Raw genomic sequence first — 24,247 nt, forward strand, 5'->3', positions numbered from 1 at the left:
TTGGTGTTAACGGCCTGAGATTTCAATGGTTGTGCATAAAGCTGGGTTATTTTTTCTCTTTTAGAGCCAGGCCCTATCTATGCTGCAAGACTTCTTCAATCCTGTAAGATATAGTAAGGTCAGTTCTGGTTAAATAGTTACATCAATAGATGTTGGGTTTTATGAATGGGGAGGAAAAACTGCTACCTTGAAATACTAACGTGGCGTTCAGGCCCTTAGCTTGCCCATTCTGCACACCTTCACTCCCTTCCCCACGTGGAGGTCCTTTAGCTCCGGAGGTCGGCAGGGATTGAGCTGTACAGGGTGGATACGGCCCAGTTTCAGAGCCAAACCACTATGAACCATCTTTGAGGACACGCTCCTGCAAGCCCTCTAGGATGGGAGGTCCTTGTAGCGTGGGTGGTGCTTGGGGGGGGTCATTAAAGCAAGTGAATGTTGGTAGCATGTTTGCATGAGGGTGGTCTGAAGGAAGAAACAAGAAAGAAATGAAAGTTAAAGGTGCCTTCTTGTTCTTTTGAGGTTTATTAGTATCAACCATTTTGGCTCTGTCAATTACCCCATTCTGAAAACCTACACGGAGTGGGTCGTTAGCATCTGGTTTTGGCTTTTGGTCGTTTTTGTAACTTCAACTGAGGATGGTGCTACTTCAAAGATTGAATTCGAAATCTCATTTGGCTTCTGTTTGGGCAAGCTCCTTTCTTTAATTAGGATCTGCACACAACTTGTTTTTCTCTGGAAATCCATAGTCTCAGGGTAGGTGTTTGCCTCCATTAGCAGAACCCTCCTTGGTGGTAAACAGTCCGTGTTGGTAAACATGATGCTGTTCCAGCAGTTTATCTTCTTACAGGGGGAGTGACTGGGCTTTGGCAGCCTGTGGCTGGTTTCTTGGCCCTGGGCAGAGTGGAAAGCACAGTTGGGGGTGAAGCAGCTGCCTGTGAGCTTTGCGAAAGGTCAAGACTGGGAGAGCAGAACCCTGGCAAACAGCCCTGCACTGTGTGCTACTGAAGCTTCTCTACTTGTATTTATAAGCCAGCATATCCATACGCCTCAATAATCCAGTGCTCTCTGCCCCTTACAGATATTGTAGATCTGCTGTTACATTTTTGCAGTGTTAACTATAACATTTATTTATAAAGCAAGGAGGTTTAACTTTTATTGAGATGTAAAGTGCAGAGTTAGTTTAGCTACATTCTATATTTTTTTTTCTCCTTTTGGCTGAAACTCAAACTAAACTGCAGGAATGGAATTTGTTAATTTGTGAGCTGATGAGCGCTCTTAACTTTAAATAATAAAACAAAAAATGGCTGCTAGAATGCAAGTGCCTTGGACTTCTTGCTGGTAAGCCTGTCTTTGCAGCTTATTTCCTAGGGATGGTACACCTGTGGGTACGGAAATACCGGGCATTTGCAATCAACACGTGTGATTGTTTCATTTCATCTGAATTTGCTCCCGGGAAAAGCTAATCTGTACTGCGATTGCAAACATTTCCCCTGAAAAAGGATAACACTGACACGGAAGCGACACGTCTCTCTCTGTACTTTGCTGTGTCTTTTGATGAAAATGAAAAGGTTGGGACTGTGGGCACGGCAGGTGGAAAGAGGGACGCAGTGTGGCTCTCATCCATTTATGGTTTCCAACCCCAGAGCTGCCAGTGGGAGGTCATAAGCAGACAGAGGAATTAAAGGTACTGGAGTTAGTTCCACACAAGAATTTGAGGTTCTGAAAATGCCCAGCCTTCCCCAGGGAGGATGGGAGCAGATGGACAGAATATTTGAATGTTTGTCCCTTCATTGATTACTCCATCCTCAAAAAATAATCCATGATGGTTTGATGAATGTTGCCGCCTTCGTGCTAGACACGACACGTAAGCCGTGCCCGCAGTTCTGTGGGATGTGCTTCTCCCACTGCCATGCAACTGCTGGGCTGGAAGGGATCTTCTGGTGCGTGGAGGAACAACATCCCAACAGCCTCGGGACTGGGGCAGCGGCTGGTGGTTCCCGACCGTGATGCTCTCTGCAATCCCATCCTGTACACGGAGCTACTGGGAGGAGAGGGACGAGATGGGAGTTCTGCCACAGCTGGGATGGGGAAGCAACTGTGGAGCTGCCATCTTGTGATCAGAGAGCTGGGGGATCCGGTCATGTGCAGAAGCCTCGAGGAGGAGAAGGCTTTGTGTGATGGAAAAGGGCTTTAATTTTTTTCTTTTTTAACACATAAATAATCTGTAATTACATAGTAAGGACCCAGCAATTAAATTCTGATAGTAATTACTGGGTGGGAGAAATCACTGCATGAATTTAGGGGTAATTACAGTGAACAGTCCTTATTTATTGTAGGTGTGGTCTGGGCCAGCTCCAGTATGTGAGGCAAAACAAGGAGTTGTGGGGAGCAGCGAAACGTTCCGGTGATGATTTTGTTATCCGAGTCATTATCTCGGGCAGAGAGTGGAGTTGTTTTCCACTGGGGTGGCTACGGACCCTCCCGCAGCCCTTCTGTGCACGGACAAAACCGTCTGCCTTTTACTCCTTTCTTGAAGCCCAGGATGTGCTTTTCTCTCTCTAATACCAGTAACTTGCCCTCCTGACCATCCAGGTTTCTTCAGAAATGCAAAAGTGGTGAGAAATTCACTGGGGTTTTCCTGGAGCGTGCCGTTCTATGGACATCTTTGGAGCCTCCTAATGCCATACGATCCGCGCTTACAAAGAAAGCAGCCCAGAGCGTAAAGACAGGGATACGGCGTCAGCGTTTCTCAGGTTCCCACAGAAACTGGGGAAGAACGAGAGGGTCACAGACACGTGTGTGTGTTCTCTTGGTGAAACCAAGCCCTCGTGGCAAAGCTTCCTTTCCAGGGTGAGCAGCAGCAGAGAGGGTCCTGAAAACGTGGGATGGGTGCGCCTGCTGCTGCTGTGGCTCATTCCCGATAACCTTGGAGCCCTCCATGCACTGTGAGCTTAAAAAAGCCCCAACCCTGCGATGTTTTACAGTCTGCTGTGCCATGTCTGTCCCTCTCCCTTTTTCCAGTTCAAGCAAACTTGATGTGACTGTGCTCAGGTTGTTGACAAGCTGGAGCAGCTTCCAGGTGACTGGTTTTGCGTGCTGTGTATTTACAGCGAGCAGAAGAGCCGGAGAAGGAGCCCTGGATGTGTTTTTCTCCCAGAGCCACCCTGTTGGCTGCACAGCAACAACTGCAGCGGGGCAGGAATTGCAGTAACACAACACCCGTTCGAACAAAGGTGATGTAGAGGAGAGAAAACAGGGAAGTAGAAGGAATCTAAGCACTTGGAGGATTCCGACAGTCTCTGTAAAGAGTGAGTGAGTTAATCTGTGGTCACTGGGTCCTTCGAAGTTGAAAGCCAAACTGTTTCAAAGCTGGAAGCCAACAACTGATGGCAGCTTTGAAATAGCAATGCTTTTATGTGGTTCTTTTTCTGCTCAGGACAGAGAGGGCTTTGATTTGTCTTGTGCTAGTTCTCAGCCAAGGAGGTCCAGGAGGAGCTAAGCCTCCTTGGAGGGGAGTTGGGGGGAAGGTAGAGAGACCTTTCCTATGGGAAGGGACCTGTGGGATTTAAATCCCAAACTCTGATAGCCACCACTCTGTTGCTGTTTAAGAGTAGGGACACATCAGCTCTCAGCTCCTACATCTGGTGTTGCCCAGGAGCTCCAGAGCTTGCACTGAAGTTTGGTCAATGCCCAGGCTCTCTGGCATTGTCCTGCAGACATCCTCTGCCCCTCCTGAGGGGCACAAGCTGCTGGAAAAGAAGAAGGCAGCAGTTCCAGCTTTCCACACAGGATGGGTGGAGGGGACTGTCCATTAAACTGTCACCTGCTGTCCTCTGAGGAGCCAGGGCTCAGGAGAAGCACATGTTCTGTTCTCCGTGCTGGGGATTCATGTCTCAGCAGTGAGCTTTATTTAGGCTGGTGCTTGTAAGGGAGGTCCAGAGCAAGCTTGAGGTAGGTTGGGCCAGAGAGGAAGAGTGAGAATTGGACAGTCTTTAGCCCAGTGACCAGAGTGCTCCCTGAGAGGGGATTAGTGTCAGCTGAACAGTCTTCTCCAAGGACTTACTAGTGTCTTTTGTCCACAGGTGTTGGTTGTAAGGCTTGCATGGTTCTTGGGCAAAGACTATAATCCAGGATTAGGCGCTGTGGGTGCCCGCCTTGGGTAGTCCCAAGTCCAGGAGTCCTGCACGTTGGCTACCAGACCATGCTGACTTCTTTCGCTTTGAAACGTACTGGGGTGGCTACTCAGGGTGACACAAGCTCACACACTTCTGCAGAAATACCCAAAATGGGGTCCTCGAGGTCCACCTTAACGAGGACTTGGCAGCTCTCGGGCTCCTTCCTAGGATGAGGAGGAGTAGGGTGAGCGCCGCCCTGGAGCTTGCAGAGACCCTGGTGCAGGGTGAGCTGGTTCCAGAGCTCAGGGCTGGGCTCCTCCGCGGAGGGAACGGTCCCATTTCGAGTTGTCTGGTGGCTTTGGGCTGACCTCTACTGACAGAGCAGGCGAATGGCTGCGGCAGGAGCCGTGGGAGGTAGAGCGTAGGGTCTGGGGCTTCGCTTCAGACACCCTCCTTGTGTTAAAAGCTCAGTAGGGATCTGCCTGCTGCAGCCCTCACCCAGGTCCTGCAGAGCACATCCCTGTTCCTGGACTTTCTGCACCCCTGCTGTGATTGCACCCCATTGCTGCTCAATGCTTTTTTTCTTCCATCAGACTTTTTCCTCAAAGGCAATGACATCAATAGGTGGAGTAGTCTCAGTAGGGAACGTTTCTCCAGTGTGACAGGGCCCTGCTCCCACCTCTGGCCTTTCACAAGAGGTAAGGACAGAGGAGTGAACACTCGGCTTCTGCCTGCTCAGACTTTCTCCATGTTTCCTCCCTCTCATTCCACCTTCATTCATTTTTTTTTTTTCCCCAAACACAGCTTTTCTGTGAAGATTCTTGTTTAGCCTTCTATCTGGTGTGTAATCTCAGTTCTCTAACAGAGTTTTCTTAAATACAAAAATACTTTCCTTCAAGCCGTGCCCCCGGGGGCGCATGGGAATCTTGTCTTTCACAGAGAAAAAACTCTCTCTGTAGTTTCAGAGAGGAACTGGGAAAAGTGGTTTTGTGGTGCCTCAGCCCAGAGGAGGGCTGGGCCTTCCCGGGTCTGATGCGAGAAGCCTGGGGAGGAATGGTGCTGCTGGTGCACTGCAGCAAGGGGAGGGCACCGTGCACGCCAAGTAGGCATCAGCACGAAGGGCCGAGGGGATACTCTGCAATCCCAAGATTTGGGGGAAGAAAATGGTGGGACCTCGTGGTGCTTCGTACCTTGACAGGAGGCCACAGCGACTCCTCAAAGCATGCCCTGAAGGTTTTTCCTCAAATGGTTTGGTCAGCAGCAGATTGTGAAACAGAAAGCCCCTGTGCCATCTCCCAGCTCCCTCCACCCCAGAGGTAGAGACAGAAGACTTTTCCCGATATCCCTGACTGCCCCTTTGCTAATTCTACAGGAAGGAACCAGAGAAATACAAATAAATTAATTAAAATTTATTTATAAAACCTTCCAATAGCCTCAGAAAATCAGGAAAAGAGTTTTCTCAGTTACTTGAAAATAAGCACAAGGAAAACAGTCTCAGGAGATGGTAACCTCTTTTGTCCAACAAAAAAGAAGGTAGTTTTCTCCTGTGCTCCAGAAAAGTGGCACCTTTTACCCACAGTGAAATAAAAATAGTCCCAGTCCCAGCAGAATCACTATGATTTAGGGTTTGAAACGAAGCATCAGTGTCTCTGGCCTTGGCTGACCTGCAGCATCTCTGATCAAGCGTTCTGCCTTGTTTATTCCCCACTGGCCTGTGGACCTGGTGTGACAGTTTCCACCTGCATCGTGTTGTGGTTCCCGATCTGAACCATTCGAGCGTGTTGAATGATGATGCCTCCTGTGCCTGGCATCATGTTGTAGTGGCCTGGTGGGAGATGAAGTGGTTGGAAAGGAGGAGGATCCATCTGAGCAGCCACAGGGTGAGGTGGGTATGTGGCAGGAGGGACAGTTGAAGGTTGGGGGCACCACTGCTGGGGTGATCGCTCCAGCAGCTGTGGCTGTGTTGCTGATGGAGGCACCTGGGAAAGGGAGCCGAGGTTCAGAGTAGCGAAGTTCTGCAGTGTTTGATACGATTCCTGATAAAACTGAAGTTTCTTTCTCTGCGTCAGGTCCCACATGGCTTTCCTTTGCGTGATCCTGCGGGTGGTAAAGGTGTTCTGCACTGTCCTGGAGAACCCAGGAGAGTTCTCATCCAAGGGCATCAGCCCACCAAGTGTGGGGGGAATCTGACTCCGCTCCAGAGGGTTCTCCTTAGGCACAAAAGGGATGACAGAGTCACGCTTGGATGGTTTCAGGATGGACTCCATCAGAGCAGTGTTTGTCTGAAACATACACAGGTCGCATGGGAAGTTCTTGGTTAGCAGAAGGATGATGAAGGCAGAGTTTTCCATAGCATCCTGGAAGCAAGTCAGATGGCTGCGTCCAGCAATGAAGAAGTCCTCACAGAGTGTGGCACCGTTGGGAACCCCCATGCTCTCCAGCAGGTTCTTGACCCGATGGGCGATAATCTCGTCTTGACTAGCGTGCACGACAACGAAAGTGAAGAACTTTCCACTGTCTGGCTCTGATGTGGGCACTGCTTCTACACCTTGGAGAGGAGGAGGCCAGGCTGGAGAAGGGGATGAGTGGAGGGGAGGGGGATATGCTGAGTTGGAAGGAGCTCCCTGAAGAGGAGAGGGAAGGGTTGTGGAGAAGGAATAGGTAGGAGGAGGAATGGAACAGGCTGAAATGGAAGCAGATGCAGAGTTAGAGGAAATGTCTGCTGGAACATAGGAGTCCTCTGTGGACTTGTGGGCAGGACTAGTCTCCACTGTAGCTCTTAAGTCAGGAAGACCTGTAGATAATTGCTTTTCATCTTGCTTTTTGTCTGTGCTTTCTTCTGGTGCCTGAGGGTCTGCTGCCACCGTGCTGGAAACATCACTGCTTTCGTCAGGTTGGATCCCAGCACCCAGCGTGGGCAGCTGCGTTTCCGTAGGAGAGAGAGTTGGATGACATGAACTGACCTGCAGAGCTTTCTCTGGCTGGGGGACTTGGGCACCTGTGTTGGGCCCGGGATGGGAGTTGGGTCTGCTGGCCCAGCTTGTTTCCTGCAGGTCGTGGCTCTGTGTGTCCCCGTCGGGCTGTCCAGCACCGCTGGTCGTCCCTTCGCACAGCCAGCTGGGCTGGGGGACGCGCTCGTGGGAGGAAGGCTGAGTGTGAAAAACAGCTGTTGGTGATGCGCTGATCTCAAAGCAACTGGAGAAGGAGAGACTCCCCAAAGGGCGTAAGGTCCGTGGGCCTGAAAGCTCTGAGTTGCCTCCAATCGGCACCGGGGAACTTCTCACCACGTAGTTCGGGCTGGGGAGAAATCCTACGTCCACATCAGATCTCAGCGTCTGAAATTCGTCACCTGAGCCCATGCTGATAGCAGAGCCGTGTTTTTCCCGGTCCTCAGCTGGGATGCTGTTGAGCGTGTCCCCCTGAGTTTCCTTGCTGGTGTCACGGGCTTTGGTGGCAGCCTGATGGGCTTTGTCCAGGGCTTCCCGACTGCACAGTTTTTCCTTTTCCAGCACCGAGTAGATCTGTGCCAGAAGCGCCGTGGCACCTGCATCCAGCTGGGGAGGCTGCAAATCCTCCTCATCTTCCTGCGCTCCTGCAGCGCCCAGTTTGGTCTGGTGGACATACCGGGCTGCCTGGTTGTCTTCCAAGTCATCCAAACAAATTCTTGCATCCACTTCTTGCCCCAGAGTAAGAAGGACCATGGCTTGCAGTAATTTGCTGCTGGGCCCAAAAATCAAGTGCTTCAGTTTATATTTGAGGCTCAGGAGTTTATCGTGGGGGATTTGGGATAGAATGTTGAAAACGTCCTCAAAACTTGGCTGGAGCTCGGCGCTCTCTGCCATCTCATCAGTTGGTGGCCCGGAAGATGGACTGAAGCAGCATGGATGGAAAAAGCATATTACAGCACTTGGAGCGAAGGTTTGTTCTCCTGTGGTGCTCTGGGACCCGGTCACGCTCCAGGTACCGTGCGAGCGATGGCTTCTTGCTGCTCAGGGACTCGTCTCGGAACTGGGATATCTCTGTCCTGAGGAACCAGCCAGCTGAATCTGTGAGAAGAACATGGGACAGCGTTCAGAAACAGTGATGTGGGAGCTGGAGGGGTCCTCGTGAGGCTTGCAGAGCTCCCCGGCTCGCCCTCACACCTCTCAACTGGTTTTGAATCTGCTCAGTGCCTGCAGGTCTGCCAGTGCTCCCAACCCTGGTATTAAGCACGAGGCAAGTTCTTCACATTCATTTCATATTAATTCCAACCATTTTAAAATAATTGCTGAAATAATAAGGTATTTAGGTAAATCCAAGTGTCCGCCTCCTCCAGGTGAGGTTCCAGGGGCCTCGCAGGCTCCTTGGGATGGGCAGTTGAGGAATGGAGCACGCTTAGAGGAAGCCCTTTCAAACTGCTCGTGCCAGGAGGGTTGATAACCCACACGCACCCAGTGCCAGGCTGCCTCAGGTGCCTGTGGACATAAAATCCATCCCCATCTAGTCCTGGAGCCCTGCGGAAGCCTTGCACTCACCAGAGGCCTCGGACCGGGGTTGCATTAAACAGCAGAACTTGTCCGGCGTGGAGGAGCCGGTGCCCAGCGGGACTTTGCTCGCAGGCACTGGCAGCCCACTGGGAGAGCGTTCCCTATTTAAAGGGGGCACCAGTGAACGCCCCCAGATACCACACAACTGGGGAAAGTTTCTGATTTCAAATTGTTTTGTGTTTCTTTTTTTTTGTTTTTCCATCTCATAAAAATCCTCCCATTGCCTAATGCAGGAGCTCGGGCTGAGCCCTGAGGAAGTTGCCATGAAACCAGTTCTGGCCATGAAAACCTCTGCGGGAGGGAAGGGGCGGCGGGACCCGCGCTGGGAACGGCCGCCGGGACTCCCGGAGCTCGGCGCTGCCCTTCCCCGCTGACTCAGCGCGGCGCCCGGTTTCCGCGGCCCCTGCCCGGCCGCCCGCAGCCCGTCAGCCCCGCCCGGTGCGCCGGGAGCGGGCTCGGGCCCCGGCGGCCGCCTCCCCCCGCCGCTCCCCCTCCCCTCGGCGGGGAGCGGAAGGGACCGGCCTACCTGCTGCTCCGGAGGGGCCGGTCCGTGCCGGGGGCCGGCGGAAGCGATCCCGGGGGCGACCCGCGCTGCCCGGGCCCTGCCGGCACACGAGGAAGCGGCGGGGCCCGGGAGCGGCGGGGCGGAGCGGAGCGGGGCACGGCCGGGGCGGAGCGCAGCCCCGAGGGGTGCCCGGTGGGCAGCGCTGAGCGGCCCGCGGAGGTGCTCGGGTGTCCGTGGCAGGAGCGGCTCGGCCCGGGTAAGCTGCCACCTCCCTCCCCGTGGGGAGGGTCCCCTTCCCCGGTGGGGGAGGGCAGCCCGGCAGGGCGCTAGCCCCGGTGCCAGGCGCGGGCTGCAGGTAGCCGGTGTTCTCCCCGTGAGTCCCGAAGGCGAAGCCGAGCTGGGGAGGGCAGAGCCGGTCCGGGAACCGACGTTTCCCGCGAGTGAAACCCCTCTAAAGCATCAGCGGTCCGTGCGAGCGGGGCTGACCCTCGGTGGGGACAGCAGGAACAGCAGGGATGCAGCTGAACCTCAGTTGTGCGGGGAGAAGCTTTAAGCACAAACTAGTGAAGACACTTTTCTGCTGAAGACTAGCAAGTCCCCTGTTCGGCCTCAAAAGCATTTATTTTTTTTTTTTTCCTTCCAGCAAGATCAGGGAACACGCAAGTTACCCAGAGAAAAGCGATTTGTTAAATGCAAACTTCTTCCCACCTCGGGCTAAGGGGAAAACGTAGTGCTGCAGCTTTAGAAATAGACAAGAAACAGGTATTTCTCTGAATGCAGGTCACACTTTATTCTGAAGTCTGCTTGCTCTTGTTCCAGCCTTAGCACAGGGACTGTGTCAGGACATAAGTTACCGTAGAAACAATTACAAAGCATTATTTGCTGGGGAAATAACCAACACCTATCTCCCCTGTTTTCCTAGCAGGATATCCTGTTAGCATGGCAGAGTAACTCCTGGCAAAAGCTGCCTCGTTTGCCAGGATCGGAATGGCTGGGAAAGGTTTCATGCATGGAGTTACACACAAACAGAAGATCCCTGAAGTCAGTTATCCAACTAGGAAAGATAATCCCACTGCCAATTGGCACGCTTAAAAGAAAATCCCACCTTGCTAAGTGTTTCTCTAGGAAAGAAAAAGTGTTTGGCTGATCCATAAAGAAAAGTCTCTTTTTGAGAAGCAGCTTCTTGCCCCCCCTGTTCCTGGTCTGCTGCAGGGCTGAGCCTCCCCAGAAGCACAACAGGCAGAAAGGAAGTTGTGTCTGTAACGCATATTTTTAAACTTGTAGAAGGAGGGAAATGGTATCAAAGGTCAGGAGCATCATCCTCTCAAGATCTCTGCAGATTGGATGAATTAAAAACAAATCCAACGTTAAAAATAAGTTGAAACCACTTCTTCTTTCCCACAACTTGTCTCAGCAAGAATTAGCCATTCACACGTACAGCTGGGCTGACTTAAAGAGCTGAATTACAGGTCCCCATCTTCCCTTTCAGTGCAGCAGAATGATTTAAAAAGTAGTAAATCAAGACATGGAATCACCCCACCTTGGTTATCAAGTCTCCTTGCAAACTGCATCTTACTGTAAACACAGCCTGGGACATGGAGAGAGGAGGAGGCACTCTTGGCACGATTGGCAGTTAGACATGCAATTAAAAGACAAAGTGCTGTTCCACCCAGGGAGCCCTGGCCAGGAGAGCTGGAATTTTCAGACATCTTCCTTTGGTGCATTAGTTATCTCCTTTGCAGCCAGCGCCACCTCTGTGTCTTTCTCTGCCTTCTCTTCCAGCACCTCCAGCACTTCACACCCTTCCCCTGGGAGCCTGTTTGCTCCCTTTGGTTCTTTGGGTGCCTTAGCCACCTCCTTCGATGATGTTGGCTTTTCCAACACAAGTGATTTTACATCAGTCACCATATCTTTCTTCTTCTTTCTGCTATGCTGCGATACTTTAGCTATGGCCCTGAAGGGACCCACAAGCCAGTTGAGAGGGGTGTTCTGAGTTACGTACTCAAACAGGTCATCTAGAGACCTTCGGGCTTCTGCCACCCAGCCCTGGCTCTGGGTCAGGGTGCTGCTGGAGAGGTCCTGGAAAGACATAGCATTGGAAAAAGACCTGCGGAGCTTGTGGATGTTTCGAGTGGCCTGATACACAGCTTCCTGGATGTCGCTGGGGAGGCCTTGGATGCTGACTTTCAGATTCTCGTAAACAGGTTGTAGCTGCTGGGTGATGATACGCAGCATAGCTAGAGTCCGTGACTCTACCTGCTGGGAAAGAGAGACAGCTCAGTTACTGGAGCAGATGAGATGTACACCATCCACCAGAGGCCTGATTAAATGCGCCCTTGTAGGGATACCTCTACTTCGGAGGCAGTTTTAACTTGGTTTCCTTTGGGTTGGGTCAGGCTCCAGTCCACCCACAGCTTATGGAGCTTCTCCTGCCCATCCAAGAGCTTCTGGCCAACCTCTTGTTTCACAGATTCAATCTGATGGGAAAAATGAAAGGAACAGCTGTATTGCAAGCACACACTATCAGAGGAGCAGGAGTGCTTCCCTCTCAGGGAGGGATCCAAGATGACATGCAGCTGGATGGAGGAAGAGCTTCCATCTGGATAGTAGGGCAGGAAGACTACAGACAGGAGGAAAAAGGGAAAAGCGTGTTTGTACCAGTTTTATTGCCAGCTGTAGTCGTGAGAGAGTATCCTGGGTGCTTTGCTTAATGCGCTGCAGTTTGCTGAGGGAGTGCTGGTAGGCTCGGCGTCGGACTTTGTTAGAGAGGGAACCCAGACGCACAAAGTAGCTCTGTTGCTGTTTCTGCTCCTCCACAGAAGCCATACCAAATCCCTCCGCAGCAGTGGCCAGTTCACCTGGAGGAAACAAGAACAGAGATGCAGCTGTGCTCCACTCCCCCAGCTGTAAGTGGGAGGAAGAGGTAAGATCACCCATTGAAAAACACGAAGGCTCAAGCTTGCTGTGTAAGCAGTAGGGGTTTGTAGTTGCTCAGATATTAAAGGTTGGCTAGTCCCTGCTCAACATGTTCTCTTCAGATAAGCAGACGTGACAGGTAGGTTGCACCCACGTGTTTATTTGCCTTGAGGCTGATGGGCAAGGACCAGCTAGCAAATGCTTGAACTCTGTCCCATACCATTTGGCAAGTCAGTGTTGACAGATGGCCAGCTTGGTGACAAATTCAGAGCTACCTGTCTGCTTTGGAAGATGAGTCTTGCAGTGTCAGGCGCTCTCTAATCACGTGGGAAAGGATTTGTATTTACAACCGCCAGCTAAGCATTTTCTCACCTAGTTCCTCCTCCGTCATGGGGAGGTAGTGATCCACTAGATCTTCTGACATACCCAGGACAGATTCCACACCACCTGCCACTGCTTGGCTCACTGCCTTGGCTTTGCTGATGCTGTTGGTCACCACCGAATTGGTCATCTCCACACCTTCCTGGATAGCCTCTCTGCTCTGCTCCAAGGTCGTATTTATTTTGCTAGTTATGGTGCCATATGCAGCATCCAGAGCTGTATTGACTGTAGAAGTGACCATTGATTTGGTCTTCTCAACACCATCCTGAACAGCCTCTTTGGTTAGGTCCACTGCTTCAGTCACCTTGTTGGTCACAAGGTCCTTTGCACCCTGGGCAGCCCCTACAGCAGCAGTAATAGTAGAAGCAACTGCAGACTTGGTCAGTTCAACGCTGTCCTCCACAATGTGTTTAGTGAGATCCACTGCCTCTGTCACCTTGTTGGCCACAAGGTCCTTGGCACCCTGGGCGGCCTCTACAGCATTGACAATAGTAGAAGCAACTGCAGACTTGGTCAGTTCAACACTGTCCTCCACAATATGTTTACTAAGGTCCACTGCCTCAGTCACCTTGTTGGTCACAAGGTCCTTTGCACCCTGGGCAGCCCCTACAGCAGCAGTAATAGTAGAAGCAACTGCAGACTTGGTCAGTCCAACGCTGTCCTCCACCATGTGTTTAGTGAGGTCCACTGCTTCAGTTACCTTGTTAGTCGCAAGGTCCTTGGCACCCTGGGCAGCCTCTACAGCACTGCCAATAGTAGAAGCAACTGCAGACTTGGTCAGTCCAATGCTGTCCTCCACAATGTGTTTAGTGAGGTCCACTGCTTCAGTCACCTTGTTAGTCGCAAGGTCCTTGGCACCCTGGGCAGCCTCTACAGCATTGACAATGGTAGAAACAACTGCAGACTTGGTCAGTTCAACACTGTCCTCCACCATGTGTTTAGTGAGGTCCACTGCTTCAGTCACCTTGTTAGTCACAAGGTCCTTGGCACCCTGGGCAGCCTCCACAGCACTGTTAACAGTGGAGGTGACCATTGACCTAGTCAGCTTGACACTGTCCCCAACAACATTTTTAGTGATGTCCACAGCTTCAGCCACTTTATCAGCCATTACTTCTTTTGCCTCACAAGCAGCATCCATAGCAGATGTCACTTTGGTGGAAACCAGTTGCTTGGTGTCCGAGATGACCTACAATGGGGAGAAGCAGAGAAAGGTAACAGTTTTTATTTTGCTGAAAGGGTTTTCCCTCCCTGAAATAGGTTTTCCACATGGCTAAGTTGTGCTTGTAGGCTTGTGGGAGAGCTGGGGAGGTCAGTACACCTGTATTTAGATGGATGTGTTCACTTCCACATGCTAAGGCTTATCCCAATCTTTCATCAGCTAGCAGCACCTCCTTCAGCCAGTACCAGGGACTGACCTGACAAAGCAGTGCTGCTCAAGTTTATTTCCCCATATTCTTCTGTACCCATAACAGTTCCACCAAGCAAGAGATCAAGTCATCTTGATCCTCAGGGAAAGCCTTTGCTTTACCTTATCTGCTGGCTGTTGAAGAAAAGGCAAGTTCTCCTCCAGTTGATCCAGTCCTTTACAGGCGTATTCATTTACAAGTGCAACTAGACAAGACAACAAGTACCAGTTTATTCTTCAATTTGGAGAGCGGTTTTTGACCCTACAGTGGCCAATTCAGGCTACACTCATGAAAGCAAGCAAAAAAAAAAAAATCACTGTTCTGGGGTGGTGTGTGTATGTCAAATGTCTTGTTAAAAAGTGAACAAACCCGAGAAATTGGCAGGTTCAAATAGTCTCCATTTCGCCTTCCCAGCTTTCTAGCTATTGGCAGCACATGGCTCCAACTGGAGCATAATACTTGCCCCTGGTGGGTAGGGCAATTAGCTTAAAGGGTTGAAAAGTGTTGGGATGAGGCAGACTGAGCCATATCCAAGGTGGACACTGCTACTACTGTTTGGGATGCTCATAACTTGGAGTGATAGAGAAAAAGCAGGAAGTTTTTGCTTAGTTACTTAAATACAAGAGGCCAAACTTTGCCTCTGCTAGTAACAGTTTCACGTCAGTGAGATTCAGTTTCATGTCAATGAAATGGGTTCATTGAGAAGCTGGGAGCAGCTGAGTGGGCGCCTCAGTGCTACAAAGAACTAGAACAATGTGCTGTAGGAGAGGGATGTCACCCAACAGGCACATGAAACTCCCCTCCCCACTTATTCCTCCGTGTAGAAGGGGTCACTCCAGCCTCTTCACTTACTTTGTGGCTCAAGTTGGTTCAGGATGGGCTGTGCCCCACCGACCATGCTACCTACTGCGACAGCAGCCACGGTCTCAGCCACATTGCAGACACCACTGAGGCAGGGATGCGTCTCCTTGGCAGAGTTATAAGCAGATGAGACCAGGCTGAATGCAGAGTTGAGCAAGGGCAAGCTGCTCACCCGATTGACAGCACTCTAAAACCCAAGAGAAACAAGTGACATTAGAGACCCACCTCAAGCTGGTGGGCGAATACAAGCCACGTGTCTATCTAGAAAGGTCCTAAGGGGACAGACATCCAGCCCATCTCCTCATCCTTCTTAAACTCAGAGTTGAAGGCACTCATCCAAAGGCTGCTAGCAAGTCAGTGACAAGCCAGTATGAAAAGTTCAAGCTCTGGGCTCATGAATTCTGAGTCACGCTGGGTTTCAGCACCAAACCCAGATGTGGAAATAGGAGCTGTGAGAGCTCATGTTCCAGAATTACTTGTATTACTTGAGACAGCCCTGAAGTTTTCTCTTGAATGAAAAAAGTTAACTCCTGTGTTAACTGAGCTTACATTTAGCCACAGCTTTCTATGGTTAATCTTCCTGCCATTCCCAGCCTGGCTTCGAGGTGCTGGCTGAAGTTGGTGTGCCAGTGTATCTGTCAGCGGGCAGTTTAACTGTGGCATGTTAGAGTACTAGCTGCCCTGGCACCTACCGCCTGCTGCTGTTCCTCAGCCTCTGGCAGATCTTTTTTTGTGGTCTTTTCTGATGCCATACTGAATCCAACCACAGCTGAAAGGAAAAACAAGAATATAACAGCATGAGTACAACTTAATTTCCTCCAGTAAATTAAAGTCTTTGCAAAACCGGTGAAAAGCAGAGGGCAAAGTTGGGATCCATCATTCAGCATGTCCTAGGAACGTTAGTGTGGCATCGCTAATCTTTCTTGCAAAGGTGTGAAGATACTTGAGAGGCTCCATGATTCATGATGTGCAAATATTTATGTAGGACAAGGACTGTTCTCAGTCACCTCCCTCAATCCCCCTACAGCCAAAACACTTTAAACTAAATAACCATCCCACTTATTTTATTGCTGGTAGCATTGACTGGCTTCAGAGTTGCAGGTTAGAAGTGGGTGAGAACTATCTTATCTGTCCTGCATTTTCTCTGCTACAGGTAGTCCTGGTTCAGCTCCCCACTGTACAGGCTCTTTGCTGGCCGAGGACTGGAACGCTTGAAAGATGCATGCACCCTGCAGACATGGGGCTAATGGAGATGGGACAGAGATGCTGACACAGCAATAGCATATTTCACCTTCTCAAAAAGTGGTCAGTGTTTGTAGCCCCTTTCCTCTGAAGTGTTCTTTGCAAAGGACATCAAGATGACAGTCATTTTAGAGTCATCCGACTATGCCTGTGTTCTTAGTGGAGAACGTCTGTCAACTTCCCCACCGCTGCCAACTCCAGCAACGCTGCCAGTCTCACTGCTCTGGGAAAGACAGGAAAATCCTTTGAAGTTTTCGTGGAAGAGGGAGCCAGGCTTCAAAGCCGCAGCGTTCTAGCTGGCTACCTTGAAACTTGCATGCCCATCCTACTGAGCAGCTAGGCAGGAAATCTCGCTTCACTTCCTGTGAAACCAAGTCTCAGAAGCATTCTCGTTACATAATGGGATTGAAGAAATTCAAGTATAAAAAATTATGCAATATCTTGAAGATGTATCAGCTTCCCCAGGATAGACCTAGGTTGGTATCTGGACACTCCAGTATCGTGCGATAAATCCAGGATTACTTCTCGGTCTTAGTCAGGCACGGCAGGCATTTCAGCATATTTGTTCTTCAGTGCAGCGTCCGCTTTTCTCTCCCTTGCCAGTTAATTTCTATTCTTAGAATTGCTATGGCATTTTCCAATGGAAAAACCTCCAGACAAACTGGATTCCCAAGGCAAGCGCTGCTCCAGGCTCACTGGCAGCCTCTACCCAAAAAAACTCTTGCCATCTGATTTGTGACAGAGACCATTGTCTTGTTTCTTGTGTTGTTTGACTTGTGTAAGGTTTTTATTTTGCTGTGGAAGCAGGAACAGAGCTGGAGAAGCAGCAGTGAAACAGGCATTCGTTAGCCCCGGACTGACCATGGATGGAGCGAGGGGAGACATGGCAGGATGTCAAATATTGCTGCATTTACTGTGCAAGTGGTCAGCATTTTAGTGCTGTTCAAGCCAGGCAGGGATGCAGAGTGCTCCATGTCTACAGCAAAAGTTGTCACGAAAGTTGAGACCTCCAGCCTCTCAAGTGAGAAGCCCGGAGCCAGTGGTCTTCTGCACGTTCCTGGTAACCACCCTGCCCAGGGGGCTGCCTAATTTAACAGCACAGCAAAAACACAGCTTGAACTTCATCAGCCTGGGAGAACTTCTAGAAAACTGTCCCAAAGGAAAGCAGGCCTCCACAGGCAGTCTCAGTCCCAAAATCCGCAGGGTTTGCTCAGTTAATGGTCATTCCTCTTGCTCTGCTTTGGGGCAAGTTTGTTGTTGGGTTTTTTTGAAGCCAGGTAGGCTGAATCAGGCTGCATCCCTGTCACAGGGCAAAGCACAACTATTTCAACACCATTACAAACAACCCCCATAAGTCAGGAGTAACTCCTTGGCTGATGTAAAAACTAGTATAAGGTTAGAATCAGCCTCTCAAGTACTAGGAGCCCATCTTAATTATGGATGCAACTGTGTCAGCGACAATCCTTGCAGCACACTCGTGTTAGGACATGGTTTGCTCTCCTCTGCGTAGGAGGAATTGGGGTGTGTTGCAACAGCAGTATTTGTGGTGCAGGAAAGTCTTCATGAGCCCACAGCATGGTTTTATTTTCTCTTTCAGAAAGTCTCTCTCCTGCAAAAGTGCTGAGCAGACCTTGTTTTGCTCCAGAGGTTGCAGGAAAGCACAGTGCTTAGCAAGTCTGGGGCAGTCGTTTCAGAATCCTTTGGAGAAAGGCTCAGCTTCAAGCTGGGGTAGTTGTGAGTGGAAGTCCCAACAGGCGGGACCCACCGGGCAGAAGAGCAGAAATAGCATCACCGTTTGCTTTGGTTACAGTTTGCTTTGTATGAAAACGACGATCAGATGGCTTCATACCGTTGCTACATCAGAAATATTAGGTCACTGCTGGAGAAAGTTCCTGAAAGGGGTAGTTTCAGAAAGATGAAACTCTTCAGTGCACATTTTTAGCACAGCAAAATAGTTTAACGGCTGATCATTGCCCAGTTTGGCACAAATCTGAACTCGGTGAAGCAGCAAGGGCATGGCACCAACGCTGCCAAGCTGCTCTTCGTTTTCCCTGCCTCGGCCAGGCTGTCCCTGCCAGCGCAACACACGAGCCTGGCAGAGGAGCAAGAACTTGCCTGTTGGGGCAAGCACCCCCCATTTCTGCTACTCTGACAATGACCAGCGTACGTAAAACTAGTTCTTTAACTCGTGTAAGGTTTTTATTTCTCCTGGGGAAAGCAGCTCTGCCCCAAGAAGCCAGCCTGCTGTCACGTTGTCCTGCAGACAGACGTAGGATCTTTCAGGAAGCTTTTCTCCCTTGCAAATGTATTTTATCTTGGGAAGACAGACTGAGCCCTGGCTAGCATGCCTCGGTCAACAGATTAGCTGGCGATTCCTTAATGATCATTTAGGAAAACAAAGCTAAATTTAGTGCTTTAGATATGAGTAGGGAAGGCTAATCAGGGCAGAGGTATTAATTTGTGGTTAAAGCACTTATTTACATTCTTTTCAAGATTTGTCACTGATACCCCGTTTACCATAAACGCAGCTGGCAGAACTGGGTCACAGGATGTCTGTTGTGGTGGGGAATGGCACTGCCCGCAGCCAAGGGGGTTGTTTGCAAATGCTCCGAGGGCAGAATTAGTTTTAGGAGGAGGATCAGATGATTTTCAGCTTTGACCTTAGGACATCAGTTTCAGAATTGCTGCAGAGGTGCCCGTCTAACCTTTCTGGAAAAGCCATCAGTCTTGGGGAACCTCAAAGATTAAAGCCACTTTGCAGAGGGAGGCAGGGTTTTCCCACACACGCTTCCAGTAGAAATGAAGCACCACAGCCAGTGGCTATTACTAGGTCAGTAGCTCCTTAAGGCAGTGAGTGTATGAGCTACCCAAGCTACTAGAATTTGGAGATATTTTAGGAAAGAAGAAAGACAGTTTAATTAAAACATCTTCTGGGCTTTCCAGTACTTTCCATGTACCAATTTTTCCATGAGGACAAAGCTCTTTGAGTTTCAGACAGAAGCTGTAACTTGCAGAGCAAGCAGTGTGCTCCTTACTCTTTAACACGCATTTTCATCTGGAAGTTTCAGCAGAACCAGCTTCAGTAATTGAAGTCCTTCGCAGCCATACGCAGTTTCAGGTAGTCATGGCCACACTTAAGAACCCTGTTAGTCTTGAGGAACACGAAGCTAGTTTGCCAAGCGCTCCCTCCAGCCAACTGGCGGAGCCGTGCATGGCTGCAGCCTCCATCTGCAGAGACACGGTGCTCCTGAGCAGAGGAGAAGTTCCCTTGTCACCCAGGCCACCCTCTTTGTTAGCGCTATTATCATGCCTGCACCAAACGGTCATGAGGATCATGTGAAATAGCTACAGGCAGGTCTGGCGGCACTGTCAACAGGAAGGGAATGCCCAACCGATCATCTGCCTCCTGAAGCACATTCCGCTTCCCCCAGCGCCAAGGCAAGTCAACGATGATGGCCAAGGGCGCGCATCACGCGCCGTCCCTGCGTGGGAGAGCCACCTCCTGCAGAGCCCCTCACGCAGCTTTGATTTCCAGCAGACAATAAGCAGAAAAGAGCTTTCGGACCCAAAGTTGCTCAGTTGCAGAGCAGAGGCCCATAGCGTTACCCGGAGGTCATCGCAGGGATAGGAAGGAGCCTTTGGGGAAGGATTTGGAGCCTTCCAGCTCTTCCCCAAGCCACAGCAGAAGCAGCACAACACCATGAAACGTCACCTTTGGCCTCAAAAAGCCAAGACACCCCCCACCCACAGCTGGGGGAAGCAGCAGAGACACCACACGCGGCTCCGTGCTTCCTCGAGGAGCTGGAGAAGCTCCGTGGGCGCAGCGGGGGGAACGCAGCCCCCCACCAGGCACGCTCCAGCCTCAGTGCTCCCCGGGGCTCCAGGCACGGAGCCATGTCCCAGCCCGCCCTCCATCCACCCCCCATCAGCCCCACCTTACCCTGCTCCGCCGCTCCGCAGCACCGGCAAGACTGGGAGCACTGGGCGTCGCCCCATATAAATACCCCCAGGGCTTGATGAGCAGCTGAGGGAGCCAATCGGGGCGCTGCAGGTGCTGGGCTGGCCAATGGGGAGTGGATGGGGGTGGGAGGGGTGTGTGGGGCAGCGTGAGGGAGGCAGGTGAGGGGCTCGGGGGGCCTGGGGGATGATGGCTGCGGGTGGGGGTGCTGCTCTTTGGCCCCCCAGGAGAAGGACGTGCCCATCGGAGGGCGTCCATCCCCGAGCACGTTGGCACATGCCCCCTGGCACGGCGGGGCACCAAGGGACGTGGGCGCTGGAAGTCTAAGGGCTTTAAACTGAAAGAGGGGAGATATCGATGAGATCTAGGGAAGAAATTCTTCCCTCTGAGGGTGGTGAGGCACTGGCACAGGTTGCCCAGAGAAGCTGTGGCTGCCCCATCCCTGGCAGTGTTCAAGGCCAGGTTGGATGAGGCTTTGAGCAACCTGGTGTAGTGGAAGGTGTCCCTGCCAATGGCAGGGGAGTTGGAACTAGATGGTCCAACTAGATGGAACTAGTTGGAACTAGGTGGCCCTTCCACCCAAACCATTCCATGATTCTGTGATTCCATGATCTGCTCCGTGGTTGTGAAACGGGCTCAGCCCATCAGCCCCGCAGGCCCCGCTCCTGTTCCTGTGCCCTCGCACACCCCGTCGGCTCAATCTGAGCTGGACGGTCCTGCGTGCCACCACGTTGGCCCCGCTTCTGGGAGCCAAGAAGGGCCTGGCCAGAGACGGAGCTGTTCCTGCAAAGCCTGTGGCAAAGCCCTGCTTGTGAAAGTGTGTCCATGCTAGGAGGGACACGGGTTTGAGCGTGGCTGCATGAGTGGCCAGCAGCATGGTTGGAAAGTCCATGGAAGGGTGGTGAGGCTCAGCACGCCAACACCTGCCCTTGCGCTGCTCCTTGCGTGGCATCGCAGATGTTGCCAAGAAGTCCCGGAGAAGCAGGATGTGGGGTCTGCTGGTGTGAAAACATCACTCAGCCCCGTGTTTTCTTGGCACATCTGTCCTACCCTGCAGCGTGGGTGCTGTAACTACCCAAGGAGTAAGACGTGCTCTCCCACTGTCAGCCCTTGCCTGGCTACAGCAAATACGTGGTGGTGAAACGTGCTGCTTCTCAAGTTTGCTGTGATTTTCAAGATAGGGATTGCCTTTTATTTTTATACTTGTGGAGAACCCAGCAATGCAGGACTCTGAGCCTGGCTGGGGGAGGTTTGGGCTTTTTAACAGCAATAACAAGTAATGAAAATTTTAGTTAATTCTTTACTTTTCTATTTGTGCCTTTTCATCTTCAGGTCTCAAAAGTTGGTTTGAAACCATCAATTAAGCTTCCTGTTGTCTGTTTCCAAGATCAGTGGGGGAGGAAACTGAGGCAGAGGTAAGAATTATCTGAAGTCTTCTAAAGCTATTAAACTGATTGAGTCACCTCGTTTCTGGCTGGTGAATGCAGGAGACCCGTGGGCCTCATCTGTGTAGTGCTCACAGCAAGCCACGAGGGCAGTGGGAGCCGGAGGTTGTCAATGGTTTTTGAAAATATGCTGTTAGGCTGACAAAAATGCAGACAATTGTCACTTCTCAGCTTTGAGGTTAAGAAGAATCTCCTTCCTTACTTGAAAGAAGAATCTCCCTCCTTACTTGAGTCAGACTTATCATGGAGTCGTTGGCTGAAAAGACCTCTGGAGGCCAGGCAGTCCAGCCTGCTGCTGGAGACAGGACTATTAGCGATGCCAGGTCAGGTCAGCTGTGGGCTTTGTGTAGCTGTGTTTTGGAAAAACTCCCAGGGATGGAGATCTCACACAGCCTCTCTGGGGGTTGGATCAGTATTGCATTATGCTTCTAATGAAGAAGCAGTTCCTAGTGTCTAATCTGGACTTGCCCAGCTACAAATTGTGGCCTTACCGCTGCTGAGAAGACTTTTTGTGCGTTTGTCTGTGTGATGTAAACTTCATATTCTGGCATCACCTGGGAACCTTTCATCTAACAAGCTGCCTGGCAGTGCACGGTCCCTCCTTTGATCTCGTTCCCTTCCCAGGGTAAATTGCAGTTTTGAAGCGTTCAGTGTCTTATACTAAAACTTGAGCTGATTAGCAGGTGTCACATGGTGGCTTTTCCAGGCTGTGATGTGTGTAGGGGAAAGAATAAATGTTCTAGTCTGTCCTCTGAAGATCTGATGAAATGTTTTTTTTTTTGCAGAAACCAGGAATTAGTCGTGTGTTTTCCTGAATGTTGGGCTGTGTATGGACAGTGGCTGCGTCCTCAGGTAAAGTGGCAGCGATGCAAGTTGTCGGTTAGTTTGTGGGTGTGAAGTGCCCGAGCAGGCCAGCTGCAGCGGTGATGGTGAAAGTCTCAGCAGGCAGGTTGTGTTTCGTCACCTGAGTGGGTAAAACAGCACTATCTGCACGATCCACCTTCCTGTGGCCTTGTGATGTGGCACAGACGAGTGTGAGCAGGAGTGACGAGTGGTTTGCCTGAGATAACATCGGTAATTATAATTAATGAGACAATGCTTAATATCTAAAGTGTAGCTTTCGATTCTAGGCCAAAATGCCAATGCTTGGAGCTCCTGCTCGGTGGCAGACCTGCCTGCAATGTCAGAACACTGAAAATTTGGAGGTTGCAATTTCAGAGCAAAGGTTTGCATGAGTGTTTCTGTATAAATGCCACATACTCAAAGCCGAGATAAAATAATTCCTAAGAAAGTCTGGTGGGTGTGGGAAGGGCGTGGGAGGAAGCAGAGAAACATGTTTGGGGAAGAGAAAGGGAGTCGTGTTGGCTGAAGGTGCCCTGTGGCACTGGGCACTGCTTCCCCAAACGGCAGCACCGCAGCAGTAACTGCGGCCTTTGTGCAAATGCTGCATCGTCGAGACGTGGGGCACAATCCTTCTGGTGATGCCCAGACGTAAACCCTGTCTCCCGTGCCCGTCAGCAGCCAGCAAAGCCCTCTCCTCTGCAGTCCTGCAGCTGGCATACAGCTCTCATTTCAGCCATGTCCTGGGGTCTGCGCGTGGACGAGGCCTCTCCAGCTACGTGCTTCTCCATTGTCCCAGTCCTCTTTGGTTTTCTGGTGAGAGGAAAGCGTGCTGGGGAGGGTTTGGAGGATCAGGCCCTTGTGTTGGGTCCCCACTCTTAGGCACAGTTCCTTTCCCTGCTCTGTGGTGCGTCGCAGCTCATCATCATCTCTTTAGGGACCAGAGGGAACATGTGACACTGAAGCACCTCATCTGCAAGCGTTCATCTGCTGCAACGGAAATGATCTTGTTGATCTTTCCTGACATTTGCTTCATTAGTAACGTGCCATGATGCCATGGTCACCTTCCCTGGGGCAGATACAGGCACGAGAGAAGATGATTCAAGGGTCAGGCATGCATTGCTTTGATTTCTGTTCCTCAGTCAAGAAAAGCCCTTGGGCTTCCAGCAAACTGCTTGAGAAGCTCTCTACTGTTGATCAGGTGTCCCTCCTTTAGGAGGTGCAGCGCAGCGTTGTCTGGAACCCACTGAGTGGACAAGTCAGCCTGTGGCCTTTGCCACTCGTTGCTGTGCAATGTGCACAAGATGTTTGCTGACAGCCCCGTCTGTCTCTGCTGCCCGGAGACTCAGCTTCCTCATGTTCTGTCTTCCTCTCCTCCACCACTTCCCCTTGCTGGGAGTGAGGGGTCCTTGGGGTGGCAGAAACAGTTTCAGCTCCTGCTTCCTGTCAGCTGCAGCAGTTGTTGGTGCTCCTCACAGCAGCCTTGTCCAAGGCCACAGTCTGAAGGAACGTTGTGTGTCCTTGAGCTGATCCTGCGGCGCTGGGTGTCTGGATCCAAAGTAGAGTGATGGAGACAGGGCTGTGGTAGAAGGAGACTCCTTGCTGGATCCTATCCTGCGTTACCCATCTGTTAGTCTCTTTCACCAGTCTTTGCGCGATGACCTCCGAAGGCAACGGCCTTCAAAGTGCTGTGACCTTCTGAAAACAATTCTCCAGCGAGGTACCAAAAGCTTCAGCCCAGTTCTCGCCTCTCACCAACCCCCCTGGTCTCTCCAAGTCTTCAAAGTACTTTCCTGGTCCAGGGCATGCTGCAGCTCTCTGCTGCCCTCACCCTGCATCAGCAGAAACAGGATTTGCCTCTGCTGCTGCTGCCTGGCTGCCCATCTCACCTGGAGGGTTTCCCAGCCCCAGTTTCCCTTCCAGCAGTTACCTACCCTCGCAGGAGGGCAGGCGGCGGCAGCTCAGGCAGGTTCCTGCCGTGAACCCCAGTCAGCTTTGCCCTCATTGCAGGGAACAGCCTGATGGGTTCTTGGCCGCTCTCCCAGTCTTCCA

General features: G+C 51.2%; 2 protein-coding genes across 3 annotated transcripts; both read right to left on the reverse strand.

The window, feature by feature from the left end:
• Positions 1 to 5,749: 5,749 nt before the first annotated feature.
• Positions 5,750 to 7,972, reverse strand: TICAM1 (TIR domain containing adaptor molecule 1). The gene is given in 1 exon segment (XM_009981097.2): positions 5,750 to 7,972. A coding segment is annotated over 1 exon segment (2,163 nt). The 5' UTR covers positions 7,958 to 7,972; the 3' UTR covers positions 5,750 to 5,794.
• Positions 7,973 to 10,847: 2,875 nt separating this feature from the next.
• Positions 10,848 to 15,498, reverse strand: LOC104371196 (uncharacterized). Of its 2 annotated transcripts, none has more exons than XM_086627910.1 (7): positions 15,403 to 15,498; positions 14,702 to 14,897; positions 13,972 to 14,054; positions 12,435 to 13,629; positions 11,805 to 12,004; positions 11,495 to 11,623; positions 10,848 to 11,402 (listed from the first exon to the last, which is right to left on the reverse strand). In XM_086627910.1, the coding sequence occupies exons 1-7, from the start codon at positions 15,460 to 15,462 to the stop codon at positions 10,848 to 10,850; spliced, it is 2,418 nt and encodes an 805-aa protein (XP_086484036.1). In that variant the 5' UTR covers positions 15,463 to 15,498. The 2 variants fall into 2 exon arrangements, with proteins under 2 accessions (XP_086484036.1, XP_086484035.1); XM_086627909.1 differs by having other exon boundaries at positions 10,848 to 11,405; positions 15,403 to 15,462.
• Positions 15,499 to 24,247: the final 8,749 nt, after the last annotated feature.

Source organism: Tauraco erythrolophus, chromosome 28 (genome assembly GCF_009769465.1).
Source record: "Tauraco erythrolophus isolate bTauEry1 chromosome 28, bTauEry1.pri, whole genome shotgun sequence".
NCBI lineage: Eukaryota > Metazoa > Chordata > Aves > Musophagiformes > Musophagidae > Tauraco > Tauraco erythrolophus.

What these genes read in the sequence shown, in the direction of transcription:
- LOC104371196 (XM_086627909.1), bottom strand. Translation starts at nt 15,462, where the DNA reads ATGGCATCAGAAAAGACCACAAAAAAAGATCTGCCAGAGGCTGAGGAA. An exon ending in GAACCAACTTGAGCCACAAA is followed by an intron (nt 14,055 to 14,701) that starts GTAAGTGAAGAG and finishes TGTCTTGTCTAG; the next exon opens with TTGCACTTGTAAATGAATAC. An exon ending in TTCAACAGCCAGCAGATAAG is followed by an intron (nt 13,630 to 13,971) that starts GTAAAGCAAAGG and finishes TCCCCATTGTAG; the next exon opens with GTCATCTCGGACACCAAGCA.